At 38.0% G+C, this 14,188-nt stretch overlaps 1 protein-coding gene across 3 annotated transcripts in view; it reads right to left on the bottom strand.

The window, feature by feature from the left end:
* SFXN1 (sideroflexin 1) overlaps positions 1–14,188 on the bottom strand; it is a 30,076-nt gene that overhangs the window by 598 nt on the left and 15,290 nt on the right. For all 3 annotated transcript variants that reach the window (XM_064458691.1, XM_064458692.1, XM_064458693.1), the window contains 7 exons: positions 11,852–11,950; positions 10,716–10,791; positions 8,991–9,076; positions 7,647–7,774; positions 7,071–7,120; positions 1,848–1,897; positions 1,180–1,227 (listed from right to left, as the gene is read on the bottom strand). In XM_064458691.1, the coding sequence (XP_064314761.1) occupies positions 1,180–1,227; positions 1,848–1,897; positions 7,071–7,120; positions 7,647–7,774; positions 8,991–9,076; positions 10,716–10,791; positions 11,852–11,950 (537 nt within the window). The remainder of the gene's footprint in view (positions 1–1,179; positions 1,228–1,847; positions 1,898–7,070; positions 7,121–7,646; positions 7,775–8,990; positions 9,077–10,715; positions 10,792–11,851; positions 11,951–14,188) is intronic.

Here is a 14,188-nt window from a genome sequence, read left to right on the forward strand (position 1 = left end):
AGAAACTTGCCTTCCTAAAGCTGTTTTTATTAAGTATAAGGTGTTTGCCTATTTAACTTACTGCCTGATTTTATTCAGTTGAATAAAAGGTTTATTTTTTATAAGAGTCATCTCATAGTAAAGTGAATTAACATGCCAGGTCATTTAAACAGCTGCAACTTCTTAAATACATTTTTAGGTCTAATCTTCCTATGAAATGGAGAGCCCTGGTTAAAATCAAGAACTGTACCAGACTTGCTATGCTAGTTTGAAAAGTCATCTCCAGGTAGCCTAGTGACAGTTATTTACCACAATTCTCTATTCTGTGCCAGGCAGGGAAACAGATGGTGTCAGACTGCTGCTTCATTGTACTCAAACAATTCCATTGGATGAGAATTAGGTATTGTTTTCTGGAAGTCAAAAGCTACTTTACTTGCTCAGTATTTTAACAGATTCAGCTCCAGCTTGTATTGTTTAAGCTACATTTGGCAGCTTGTCAAGTTTAGACAACCGCTAATAATGAGAGGGACAGCTTAGCTGAATTTAAGACCCTGTTCATATCACATACTGCAAATTGAGCTAACTTTATTTGTAGGTAACTCATCCAGGTTTTGTTATGATTTCAGCTATAATGAATATTGTTTCTAAGTACTGAGCTATTACCATATTGATGAAAAATTATTTCTGGAAAAATATTAATGCAATTACAAATAAGCACGTATAGTCAAGTGCTGTTCTGTATAACCAGAGGAGTTTCCAGCTGAAACTAAAATGGGCTGACTATATTTCATGAAGTTATAACCTTACTGGACATGAATATATTGTTTGGACCACACTGATCCATAAAAAAGGCCATTCCAGTGATTCCTAACTCTGTATTATCAAGCTCAAACTTCTCAGTTTGAAATAGCATGGTTAAACTACTCACCCAAAGCTCTCATTCACTATCCCTCTGTAGCTGCGTCTCAAGCTGCTAGGAGTTTGTAAACAAATTAGCCCAATTCAACTATTATTATATTACTGATGAGTAACGAAGTTATTACTTTTCTGAATATTCTGGTATTTATCACACTTGTTATATGGGAGTTAAGACTGTACGCTCTAGAAGGCAATGACCACTTGTTTCTGTCTTTTTGCAGTACCTTGCATGCATCTGGGAGTGTAACATTAAAGTAAGAATAATGTAACAGCAATACGTACCTTTTCTGAGGAAACAGCGCACAACACAGGGGTGTTGCAAACACGAGACTAGAGGAAACAAAAATGGGTTTACAATATTTAGGGTGCTAAAAGAAAACTGAAAACCCCTAGGCATGGTCTTCCAGGCAGAAAGGTGGTTTTTTTTTTTTTAATACTGTGAGGTAAAGTTCTATGAAGTGCTATGTAATCTTTATTTCTCACTGCGTTATACCATATGAAATAATTTACCTATTATGTAGTACTAAATGCATCAATGCCATGCTTACAAACGTGTATAAAATTATCATTTTATATACTTTCAGTGTTTTGCATTGGTGTGCATGACAACATAAAATGTGAGACAACAGCAAGTGAAACTCTACATTAACCAAATGTTTTCCACTTATGGAGGCAGCAGCCAAAGCATCTTTTCTAATCAAGCTGCTACATGCCTTTTCTTGCCACTCCCTTTCTTTCTCCCTCCCTCTGCTTTTCTTGGCAGCTTCTTCATTTCTAATAGCTTTTTTAATATGCTATTATCAGTTACAGATATGAAAATGAAGCAACTGCTGTAGCCTCATTAACACTCTCAACTTTTTTTCTTTAAATGAAGTGGAAACATTGCTACTTCCTCCAAAAAACCTACAAGAATCTTAAAATAGCAGATATGACCCAAAGAAATCACTTACCAGAATCCCACTAATCCAACTTGAATGGGAGCACTCATCCAAGGAAATCTCTGTGAAAAATAAACCACACACAGTGAGTATGGTATCTTTTCTCCCCTCTCTTCCCACCTTCCTGGAATTCTTGTATTGTAAGAGACAGATTATACCTAAAAGACTCCTGGACACGATGAAGGCAAAACAATTACCAGTATACCTTTAAGCTGAGCTCCAATTTGGGGGCACAATCCCTTTGAAAAGTAATAAGAAAATCCCCAGTGATATCAATTTAGACTGTTACTCTGAGTAAGTGTCCCTTAGAAATTACAGTAGGTGGCTGTTTCACTTATGACTTGATCCTGAGTATGTGGGCCATTTTGAGTCACAGAAGCCCAGATTAGCTAGCAACACAGCCAAAGTTTGGAGTGGTGCTGGAGGTGCAAGGTACTGCCGCACCTCCTTAAGGGCACAGTGAGGTTTGCCCAGGCACCCCTAAGAAGAGCTAGGTCTGGTTACAGCTCCTGCCTCTTCAAAGGAATTTTAACTTATACCTGGAGATTTACTTTGAGCAACAGCAACTGCAGCCACCAACCACAAATAAGGGAGGTGTTATGGAAAAATCTAAGTCTGCCTCTCTTAGCCTTTACTTCTGTCTGATGATTTGCTTTATGGCTAGGAACTTGTCCCTGTAGCACAGTATAGTACACTCCAGTTCTACAAGAGTTCCCTTTTATTAATGGAAAAAAGGGTAGAAGAATCGGGGAAACAAGGCCGAGAAAGCAACACAACATATGGATGCATTTTTAACATATTCCTCATTACTGTAACTTTTGCAGAACTTGAACATATGTCAAGAAATATGACAGTTTTCTTGTAGACCTTTAAATGGTTTAGGAATCCAATCTCCCATGTTAGAATTTTAGTTGAAATTAATTACTAACAAAATAAAATCTGTTTAAACAACACTGCTGCCATAAAATCAGTGTCTCCAGTAAGTAGGACGTACGCAACTGTTATGACAAGAGGAAGTTGAGTTTAAAACAGCTAATGAGTTAAAAATCACACATTAGAGTGGATGATGTTTTGAACAAAGATGATGTGTTTTTTCTATAAGAAGGATTTCTCAAGATGTACAAGTTAGAAGGGAACTGGTGAACAAAAGTAGAAATAGAAAAAAAAGAAATTTAGGAAGCTCGCTAGGACAAGGCTTGGTGCTAAGGAAGGTCACAACAGCGAAAGAGGTATAGGAGACGAGCCTGTGTGGACTAAACTTCCTCCAGAGCCTGAGGGAGAAGAAATGATGTAGAAGATTGGAAGATTGCTTCTTTTTTCTTCCCCCCTCCCCGGAGTCAACCTGTAATCCAGAAATGAGTGCAGGAAGAACTGCAATTCAGCAATAACCTGTAACAATAGATAACACATGGAAAAAAAAACAGCAATAGTAAGAAGGAAAAAGAGTGAATGCAGCAGTGCTCTGCTCTTCTGGCATTCCACTAAACATACCTTCATTTGACCCTCAGCTGAGGGAATTTCACTCAAAATGCTTTACATTTTCTACACTGGGAGAGTTCAGGACAAAAGCTGGTGCAACAAACATGTAGGACTGTCATTGGTAAATACAAGATGTATTTGGGAACATAAGTCAAATTCTGCACTGCAAATGACTTCAGTCTCTGAAGAGAATTAAGGGAGAAGGATGCTACACATTGCAGTGAGTGTGGGCCCCGAGACATGGGACAGAAAAGCCCCAATGTAATTTTACAACTCAGAAGACTGTTGGAGGGCGTTACGGCAGTAATAGTTGCGTGCCTTTTCAACGTTGGTCATTAATCTGAAAGAGGTGTCTACTAGTACTGACAATACAAACAACACCTGTTTCGCGTGATGGAACATTTTTTGCCAAGGTACTTGATCTGAGTTACAGCCTTTATTTTTCAAGAATGTGACCAGGCTGCACTGATCAAGAAGGATGGTGAGGTAAAACTCTAACACTGGTCAACATGAAGAATTGGAGTCGCCCAGGGAGCAATGTAACACAATAAAGCAAAACTCTGATGCAGGCAGCACGTTCCTACAAAGAGACAAAATGGAGAAGTACAAGGCAGAAGAAGAATTTACTGTGTTAGAGAACTAGCATTTTAACTCTGTAAAAAGGCAGTTCCCGACGAGTTAGGATTTAATTTCCAGATGTCTTTATGGTACCTTTAGTGGTTAGTGCAAACAGAGAAAATGGAGAAATGATAATTAAGCAAACAAAAGCCATAAGGAGAATCAGTTTTTTTTCCTAACTGCTTCCTTTAATTGTTGGATCTCAAAATCTGTCAGCTTTCCCAGGCTAGCTATGCCTGTTTTCAAAAAAATGAATAAATACAATTACAGTTAAATTAGGAATACATGGAGGACTCTAAGGCATAAGACAATCAAGAATGATGCTTAAAAAATAAAGGCTCTTTTTTTCTAGTTTTTTAACAGTTTTGAATGCATATTTTAATTGCAGACTAAGAGACCCTAAGGAGCTTGTTTGAGGATATATGAGGAAATTTCTGGAATCAACTGGAATATTAATACAGTATACAGAACAGGACAGAAACAGCAGCTGGAGCTGTAAGAGTAGTAATGTAAACTAACATGTCAGCATTGATTAGAATTTCCAGAAGTTTCTATGGAAAAAAACAGTTCCTTTTGTTAGGAGAATGGTTACCTATAACTAAAATGAATCTATAAATGCTGTGCCTTAGAACAAGGTTGTTTATGGATCTTCCTGCTGCAACAGACGAAATAACTTGGTTCTGCACAGAGCCAGTCAAATTTATGTCAGTAAAGAGAATGAACATAGATGTTATACAGCCTAATCAAGAACTACTACACTGCATATCACATAGAAGGCAGCTGAAGCCACTGCTGAAACCTACAGCAAAAGCACACAGAAAAAAGTTTTTTCAAGTCAAGAATTAATTCGATACTTTTTGAAGCACTAAGTATGCACTTGTGTTCTAAAAGCATTCTTGAGTAATTTTCTAGCAATAACTTTTGGGAATATTGCTAATTCATACTAATGCTACCATCAAAATGTCCTTGTGCAAAACAACATCAGAATATGGTGGATGAATGGTGCTCCTTATTTCAAATATCAGAGGATTATAGCCTGCTATCACAGAGACCAGCACTCCAGAAGCATTTCTTTATCTTACTGCAGAACATAATTCTATTTTCTTCATTATTTCACAATTATTTGACTATTTTCTGGCCTTGTGTGTTGCTTAATAGGCTGTGGCAAGCATACAAGAATTATTTTCAAGAGTGATGTACAAAGCAAAGGCTAAGGAAAATGAGTTAGTAAAGCATTGTGTGGATAGTGTTGGAGTTCTGGAAATGAGATGGTGCTTCTGAAACCTCAAGAAAACATGCAGAAGCTGCTGGTTAAAAATGCAGCTCATTCCTTAATGGTTTTAATACTAAACTCTACGATGTGTTACCACTGACTACCTGCAGAGCAGCGTTTCACCTCAACTCACAGGCTTTGAGGCTGAGGGGGAGGAACAGGTGAGCATAAACGGTCATGATGGTACCAAAGACCACTGAGTAGTCACTGAAGAAATCACTCATTTTTGCTGATCTGAAAAATTCACAACACCCTTATATTGATTATACCACACAAAACCAGTAGATATTTGTCTCCAAACCTTGAGAATTGTTGCAACTTCTTCACAAATGTCATGCATTTGCCAGTTGAGTTGGTGGCATTTGTGACATTTCTCCCATGTCAAATACATATAAAATAATCTTTGCTCTAAATTTATGAGGTGTGGTTTTTTTTTTTTTTCCTTTTAAAATAAGGGTTAGCATTCCAGGTAATACATTCTCAAGAATGTAACGCTATCACAAACTGCTTACAGCCACTCTGCAAACAGGGTATGGGTCAAAAGAAATCAACAGTTAAGAATTAGCCATATCAGTATAGGGCTCTTCATACTGCAGACAAATAGTGTATTTGGATGCACTGCAGTCTCACTTCTTTCGGAGATACAAGCAGCACACACTGACTTTCACTCTAAAACTCAAACGCCCCATTTCCTGTTTTTACATTCTGAGCAATACTGTTTTCTGTTAGCAAGGGGCAGAGGAAAAGCAAAGCACTTCAGGAAAAAAAAGTTTTTAAAATTGGAAGACACTTGGCACCTCTTCCCAGCGCCTCATTTGTATGTACAGAAGCATTTTCAAATGGTGTATGTAACCGGGTAATCTAACTCTGCACATGAAAAATGAAGGGCAGAAATAAATACAATTTAAATATTTTAGAAAGCTTTATCTTAGACAAGCAAAACCAGGCAACTTCCCCTGCTTGTCCTCCCACCCCCCAGCCAAACCAGTTTTCCAAGGGAGGGTCTGGCAAGTCAGATCGCACTGTCTTTTCCTAACTTTCTCTAACATGAAGACGACTATTGTTCCCAGCTTGTTGGGTGGGTTTCACAGGTAGAGACTTTGCCTGGAACTACACAAGTAAGTAAATCAGTGATATCAGCTGGTGAAGACACAACTCCCTTTGTTGGTAAAGAATTATAGAGTTCCTCATCTGAATACGATTTCTCTTGTGTTAGACAACCCTATAATTCTGTTATTGTTCTTTACACTCTCATGCATACAGAGCGCATAACGTTAATTTAGTTTATATATTTACTAACACCAGGTGTTTGGCTTCACCCTACATTAGCATAAACAGAATATAGGAAACACATAAACTTTGATGAAGCACGCCATTTCTGTGTCTACCCTGCACTTGCTCATCCAGTAAATTTAAAAGGGTCTTTTTCGAAAGAGATTTTTATTATTATTGCTGTTTCCAAAGTCAAACTTCTACTAAAGCAGCTAAGCAAAGCCTCCTTATTGATATCCTCAGAAAAAAGCATTATAAAATTTTAACATGTTTTTTTTTTTTCTGATGAACTGTATTCCAAGTCTTGCTACAAGGAAGGTTTATTTGCTAGGAGGAGCTCTGCATTTTAAGAACAGTTATAAACATCACAAGAAAGTTCATACTTTCTTAATGTTATTTTACACTGTGATAAAAAGAACCAAGTTATCTCTAAGAAAGGCATAAAGAAAGCGACAGCTGTAAAGCAAGTTCTACAGTGATGTCCTCCCAGAGCACAGGCACATTTGGGAGGCAAATACTTAGAAAGTATTTTAAACTCATAAAAATATTAACTTAGGATATGAAATACAAGTATGCAGATTATTAAGACTAACCTTCAAAAAGGCTCTCTTTTCCAATGTATTCATTATGAAAGGAGGAATTGCTGAAAATGAGAGGAAAAAAAAGCATTAATCTTGGGAAAAAAAGGCACTTAGTTTTCCTTTTCTGTTAAGATGAACTAATACCACAGCCTTTGGTCATTAACTGAGCTTTCTTTTCACATTGCCAATTCAAGATACTGGATTGGTATTTACAGAGGTAAATTCTCCCAGTAAGCAAAACTACTCATTTCACACATAACTAAACCTGAGCTTGGTAACGTGCACCTACTCTTCACTGAACTAATTCCAGTGAAGCAGAATCTGCTACCATTTCTTTGCTATCTGTATCTTTTCTGCAAAAGCACCCCAGCAGCTCTTCTGCTGTGCTTCAGTGTAACACACTGTGGATGTTTTCACAGTAAGAAACGTACATTTCTTTGTGAACTTAAGAAGTTTTTGTTGTTTTAACAGAAATGTAAATACTGCCTACAAAACTGAGAAAAATCACTTACTCAGAATTTAAGCTCTCTCTCACATTAGGAACTGCATCAGGAATCAGGAGCTGCACATGACTGCAGTTATTCTTACCCATGCCAGGAGCAGCCATAAGAATCCTTGATATAACCACCTGGGTAATTGCCTGCTGAGCTGCTTTTGTTGATTCACCCAGTCTGTTTCCATTCTCATCTGTGACAGGGATTCCAAACTTGAGCTCCCTGTTGAATAAGGGGTGAAAATAAAGCAGTGACTGACACGCATTTGTTCATCTTTTTTTGTCACTTTACCTTTGTCCCCTTAAAATTGTCAATGATAAGAATTATGGTTGTTATTTTATTTTCCGAGTTAGCCTGTTTGTACCACTCTTTGGCACAAAAAATTTCAAAAGGCAGAGAAAGATCTGGGGAAAAATGCATTGAAAAGTAAACAACTGAATATCTGTAACAGCAATCTACTGCTTCAGCCTGGTCACATTCATTCCAAGGGGGAAGAAAGGAGATGTGTTACTTCCGTAGTCCCCAGAAGGGAGAGGTTCTTTCAAAAAGCAATACAGAAAAGTGGAATTTTCTGGAAGTAGTCTGTCCTTTCTGACAGACAGCACAAGGAATACAGGAAGATTAGTTTCACTGAAATAAAACGGAGGTCTGTGAAAATTCCCCTCTGGCATCCTAATCTGAGTTTTCATTTCAACCACTAAGAACATATTTGAAAGTATAAAAGGATGCACAAAACTAACGACATTTCTGTAACTGTATTATTCTCCATTAGATCTTTTGCTCAAGTGCAGGGTTAGGTGTTAAACTCACATTCTGGGGAGAACTTCTAGGGGAGTGAGAAGCAGACAGAAGGGCACATCTACTGAGGACTGCCTTTATTCTTCTCCTCTTTTAGAAGAGATGAAAAACTTTAAATATTCCCTTTTCTGCCCATAACCTTGTATTTATAAGAGAACGCTTTTCATTTGTTTTTCCACATTCCTATTCTTAGCCCTAGTCAAATCAGAATATATATGAAATTTTGTTTCTGAGAAAGTGCATATTTTTGTAATCTCAGATAATTACACAGAGCTGCAGAGCCGGACTTCTATGACTAACTTCTGCATGTGGGATTTGAAGCACCATTTTTGAAATGACTGTATTTTTCCAAAGTGAAGTTTCTATTTAAAGGGTCCACGATCAAGTGTTGAAGGATCGGGACTTGATTTCTGAGATATAGGACTGAAGAACTCTATGGTTACTTATCTGAAGAGAATTGAGGATGTTCTATTTTATCCCTGTCACAATCAATCAATCAAAACAAGATCATGCATGAGGTTTTTGCGAAGTTCTGAAACAAGCTAAATATATACAATGTGCTTTATTTAGTAACTTCCTGATTGAAAATCTCAACAACATCCTTTCTTCCAGAATGAGTGATCTTTGTTCTTTTTCCCACCTTTGTCTCATTAGTGGAATATTAATGCAGTTAGCAGCGGCAACAGCAGCAAATGGAACAAACCGTCCTATAAGAGGTGAGACATGCTGTAAAAAACAGAGAGGAAAAAAAAAAAGAGACAAGAAAAAAAAAGGGAAAATAATTACATAGCCATTTTCTTCCCCGGAGGTCATATTAAAATGCTTCATGCTAATGATAGATGAGACTTATTTCCTTTATATTAAAATTCAGTGAAAACTCACTGATGGGGCAGAGGTGAAATAACAAACAAACAAGACATAAGTCAAATACTTCTCTCAGAGTGAGCAGTGTCAGGAGACTGGCAAAACCTATCTTAATTTAGTAGCATCACTGCAGAGAATTGTCAGCTTCCGAACATGCCTGTCAGCCCAACGGCAACACTAAATAGACTTTATTGTCTCTGCTGGCAAGGTTGCAGCCTGCAACATCCATACCAGCTGATCTGCATTTAAGGGCACTGACTACAGAGGCTATTCATCTAGTCAATGTCTTGTATAATCTGAACTACTCTGCTTACAATAGTCTCTGAACTACCACTCCCAGTACATTAAAGCATAAGCAGAGGTGTATAAAATAGATTTTTGTCTTTTTTTCTTTCCTGTAAAGGACACTTTTCTCAATTGTGTTGTGCCCCTGTTTAAAGAATTTGAGTTTTCTGCATTTAAGAGCAACACTTCCTTACAAGTTCTTCAGCCGGCCTAGAGTAGGTCTCTGTGTTTGCAGAAGTGATATGGTACCTTAAAAACACACCTATGCAGTTTACGTGATAGTAACTCCACATTGTTGTAATTACGCATCCAATTAACTTTCAAATGCTGTTAGATACTTCAACACATAATAAATAAACTGAAAAAAGGCACCTTGTTAGATAGTCTGTATTAACAAAACACAAGGCTATTTGATATACATATAAGGAGGACAGGCTGTTTGAAATATGTCCTGGTTTCAGCTGGGATAGAGTTAATTTTCTTCATAGCAGCTAGTCTGGGGCTGTGTTTTGGATTTGTGCTAAAAACAGTGTTGATAACGAGGAGATGTTTTAGTTGTTGCTAAGTAGCGCTTACACTAGTCAAGGACTTCTCCAGCCTCCCATGCTCCGCCGGGTGCACAAGAAGCTGGGAGGGGGCACAGCCTGGACAGCTGACCCCAACTGACCAAAGGGATATTCTGTACCATATGACGTTATGCTCAGTATATAAAGCTGGGGAAGAAGGAAGGGGGGTGTCATTTGGAGTGATGGTGTTTGTCTTCCCAAGTAACTGTTACATGTGATGCAAGCCCTGCTTTCCTGGAGATGGCTGAACACCTGCCTGCCAACAGGGAGTAGTGAATGAATTCCTTGTTTTGCTTTGCTTGCATGCATGTGTGTTGCTTTACCTATTAAACTGTCTTTATCTCAACACACAAGTTTCCTCACTTTTACTCTTCTGATTCTCTCCCCCATCCCACTGGGGGCGAGTGAGTGAGCGGCTGTGTGAGGATTAGTTGCTGGCTGGGGTTAAACCAAGACAAATACATATAAAACCATCTACATGGGGAAAAATAAGGTTGGGATCTAAAGAAGGGAGCTGCCAACAGCCATTACAATTCCATACTGGGAGCTGTGCATAACATGACAGAGATACACAGGAGGAGAAATGAGCCATTAGCATGTCATAAACCACCAAAGTGGTGGAGAAGGATGGAAACAAATAGCAGCAATACCTTTGTTAGCGCATTAAGTCCTAAAGCTGTTGCGACAGCACCCGTGGTAGCAGAAACATAGGCTGTTCCCAGCTGGCTAAAACACAAATAAGATCATTTGCACATGCACAGCTACTACATTTATGTCACTTTTAAAAATAATTACATTTTACACATGTAGTTATGCCCCCCCCCAAAGTTAAGAAGTAGACCTTTCTGTGACACAGCAATAAGATGTAGCTGGAAGATTCAAACGGGACACAAAATAAACACTTTTCTTTCACTAGCAGTAAAAATCACATGGAAGCAACATTTTAACATTGAATCAGGTTTTGCTGGTTCTGCATTGCTATCTGTCCAGCATGTTCTCATGTGTCTGAACGAACACCTTGAAGGATTTAGTTCTGTATTTAATTTCCTAATTGCTTAAACTAATAAAATCAGTTTGGATTTCTAAGGCCATGTCTACAGTACTAATTAAAATCAACTGTACTGAAACACATACATGCAGACCAGCTATACTGCAAACACCCAAATCCAACCCAACCTGCCTTAAAACATACTTTACATACTTCCAAGCTAGGAAGTGTCTGTATGTCCTCGAGTCCACTGCTTTCTCCCGGACATCCATAAGCAAGTCAGTCTCAAAACCAGGAAGTCAAGCACTGCAATTGCAGTCTCCTATTCATAATTTCTAACTTTCTGCATCTATTTAGTCTCTCTCTTTACCTTCAAGGAGAAACTAGTACTGTGCAGACCAGCTCCTTTAAGGATCCTCTTTCTGTAAATCAGCACACAGTGCGACGTGCGCTATACTGCAGGGCACTGAGAAGAGACGTCCACACAAAATATAAACTTAGAAATATCCTGGTGTAACACCAAACTGATGAGGCATTTTCAAATGGTTGACTGAGCAATGTAACAGAGACTCCTATTAAATACTATGCTGTTAAGTGCTTAGGCTTATCTTTAATGGCAGAAATGGAGGTCTCATCTCTATTGTTCTCAGACTTCTTGTCTGTGTATAATGAAGTAATAATAAGTATAGGTGAAAAAACTTATGCATCTATCACCTCAAACTTTAAAGCTCAGCCATGTTCCAGTACATCAGAGAGCAAGTTATAAACACATCAGAAATATCTGGTTCAGTGTCTGACCTGACAGTAATGGGGGCATCCCCGCTCCTGTTCGTGTAATTTACTATAGCATTGAAAGACTGGTTAATCCACTGCCAGAAAACCACCGCTGGCGTTGTTCTTGAAAAGAGAAACAATTATTATTATTAACAAAACTGTTGAATCAATAGCACAGAAAGGTGACAGCAAATCAAGAGAAGCAAGTGCAAGCAGTAATCACGCAGAGGTTCTTGCTTATCTGAATGAAACAATACAGTCAATGAGATACTGCCTTAATAATGAAAGTACAAACTACTTCTAAGAATAGAATTTAAAAGTTGTAATTAAATAGGAGGGTTCCCTTGGGACAAAGGTTTGTTGTAATAATAAAAGCATTATAGCAAACCTCTCTATAAAAAACACAAGGAGAAATATGAAACTCTAATTTCGAGAACACTTTTTCCAGGGTTATTCCTTTACAGGCTGTTAGCTCTCTTAGAAAGCTCCATAAGTGACTGAGAAGTAGATTTTAGGACACAGGGTTTATCTTCTCAATCTTCAAAAAACTAATACGATGCCATTGTTTTAATAAGTCCCTGTGACATTAAAATATTCAGTTGCATGTAGAACCAGATAAACAGACACTTAACTCCAAAATGAAAAATTAGTTTAATTAAAATATCTGCATGTATAAGAAGTACAGGTACAGCACAGAAATTAATCTGGTACAGTACAGCATGAAAGAGATGACCAGTCATCAAAAAACAAAAAGCCAAAAAAGAGCTCCAGGGAATCCTCATTAATTATGTCAGTGCCAGTGTGCAGATGCCTTAGGACAAAAAGATGCTAACATGTGAGCATGGGTGGAGGGGAGTAAAAATTATATTCTATACAAGTCACAGAGTCCCCATTTAACAAGCTAATGTGGTCCCTGTTAAACTGCAGATATAATCATTTTACAAATGGTTATGCTGATAAGTAACAAAAGTGACAGTCAATCTGTTTCACAATGTACGGGGCCATCTTTTGGAGGGCTGAATGCTTTTGCTCTCAAATCAGTAGTATACTTAAACAATGGGACAAACTTATGAAAAGAAATCCACTAAGAACCTCTGGATCAGGAACTTCCTGATCCACAAATAGTTGGAGGCTAGGAGAGTAAATCAGGGGAAAAGTGTTTATTTGTGCACTTAGATCACAAACTCTGTCCCCAGTGGAGAAACCACTGAAGATTCTGCTCCACCAGAATTTCAGGCATGCCACCAAAAATAGCAGTTGCTACTGAAAACTATTTCCTGACTGTTAAAATAACTTTTCATAGGACTTTAAAGCTTATACTTAATTAAATTATTTAATAACAATCAGTAATGGTAACAGGAATGTGGTTGTCATTGGAGGGCTGATATGGAAGTTAAAAGTGCTAAAGAAAGCAGTAGTTGTACCAATTATTCTGTAATTATTCTGGAAAGCAAAGAGGAGATGCTAGAGTAGAAGGTGTGTGTCTATCATGAGGCTTTGATTCTGGATTGGGAAGATCTGTTATTTCTTGGAATTGCAAAAAATCAAAAGATTCAAGTGATTTGAAAGTATATTCTTATTCCCTCTGGTTTCCAGTATCTGAATGAGATGCCAAAGTAACAGTGATAAAGTAGCTGGATTTCTTCCATCACTACTGCTGTTCTTCCTCCTTTCTCCTGTGCATGTGCAACACACTTTCCTGATTCATCTTTTCCTGTTTCCTGGCTACTGCTATGTAGAGGATGTCAGGCTTACTATAAAGCTCATGCATGACTCACATTGCCTTACTGTATGCACAAAAGCCCTCAGATATAACAAGGAATTTGCTCCTTCCAATGACATGGAGTAAGATGGATGATACGCTGCATCATCCAAGGACTTCTACGCAATCCTGTTTGCACTGCGAAGGGTTTGGTCCAAAGAAACCAAATGTCTTCCAGGCTAACAAACCACCTAGTTTTGAATCTAAGTGACTCTATGGATAATGCAAAGAAAAGGTTTATAGCTGCTATAAGGACAGTAGAAAATAACAGAACATGCATAAGAGAATAACCAGTTAACAGGAAGCAGTGCTTGTGAATGGACAGCTGTTCTGATGGTTTTATTCATATTCTCAACTGTTTTTTAAACACGCACATATATATGCACCATTCAAAACGTCTGGGCCTTTCTGCAGTGTAAGTCAAGAATGTGTAAAATCTCAGCGTCAAAAATACTATTGTTTTTTTCCTCTAAACCTCCCAACTGTTCTTGCTAACAAAGCATTGTGTCACAAAAATATTTCCAACATGGAGCTTACTAACAAATGACATTGGCTTCTGCTGTGGACTTTACTGTATTGGTGATTCAAGAACTACTGAG

The sequence above is a fragment of the Phalacrocorax carbo genome, chromosome 8 (genome assembly GCF_963921805.1).
Source record: "Phalacrocorax carbo chromosome 8, bPhaCar2.1, whole genome shotgun sequence".
NCBI classification, from domain to species: Eukaryota; Metazoa; Chordata; class Aves; order Suliformes; family Phalacrocoracidae; genus Phalacrocorax; species Phalacrocorax carbo.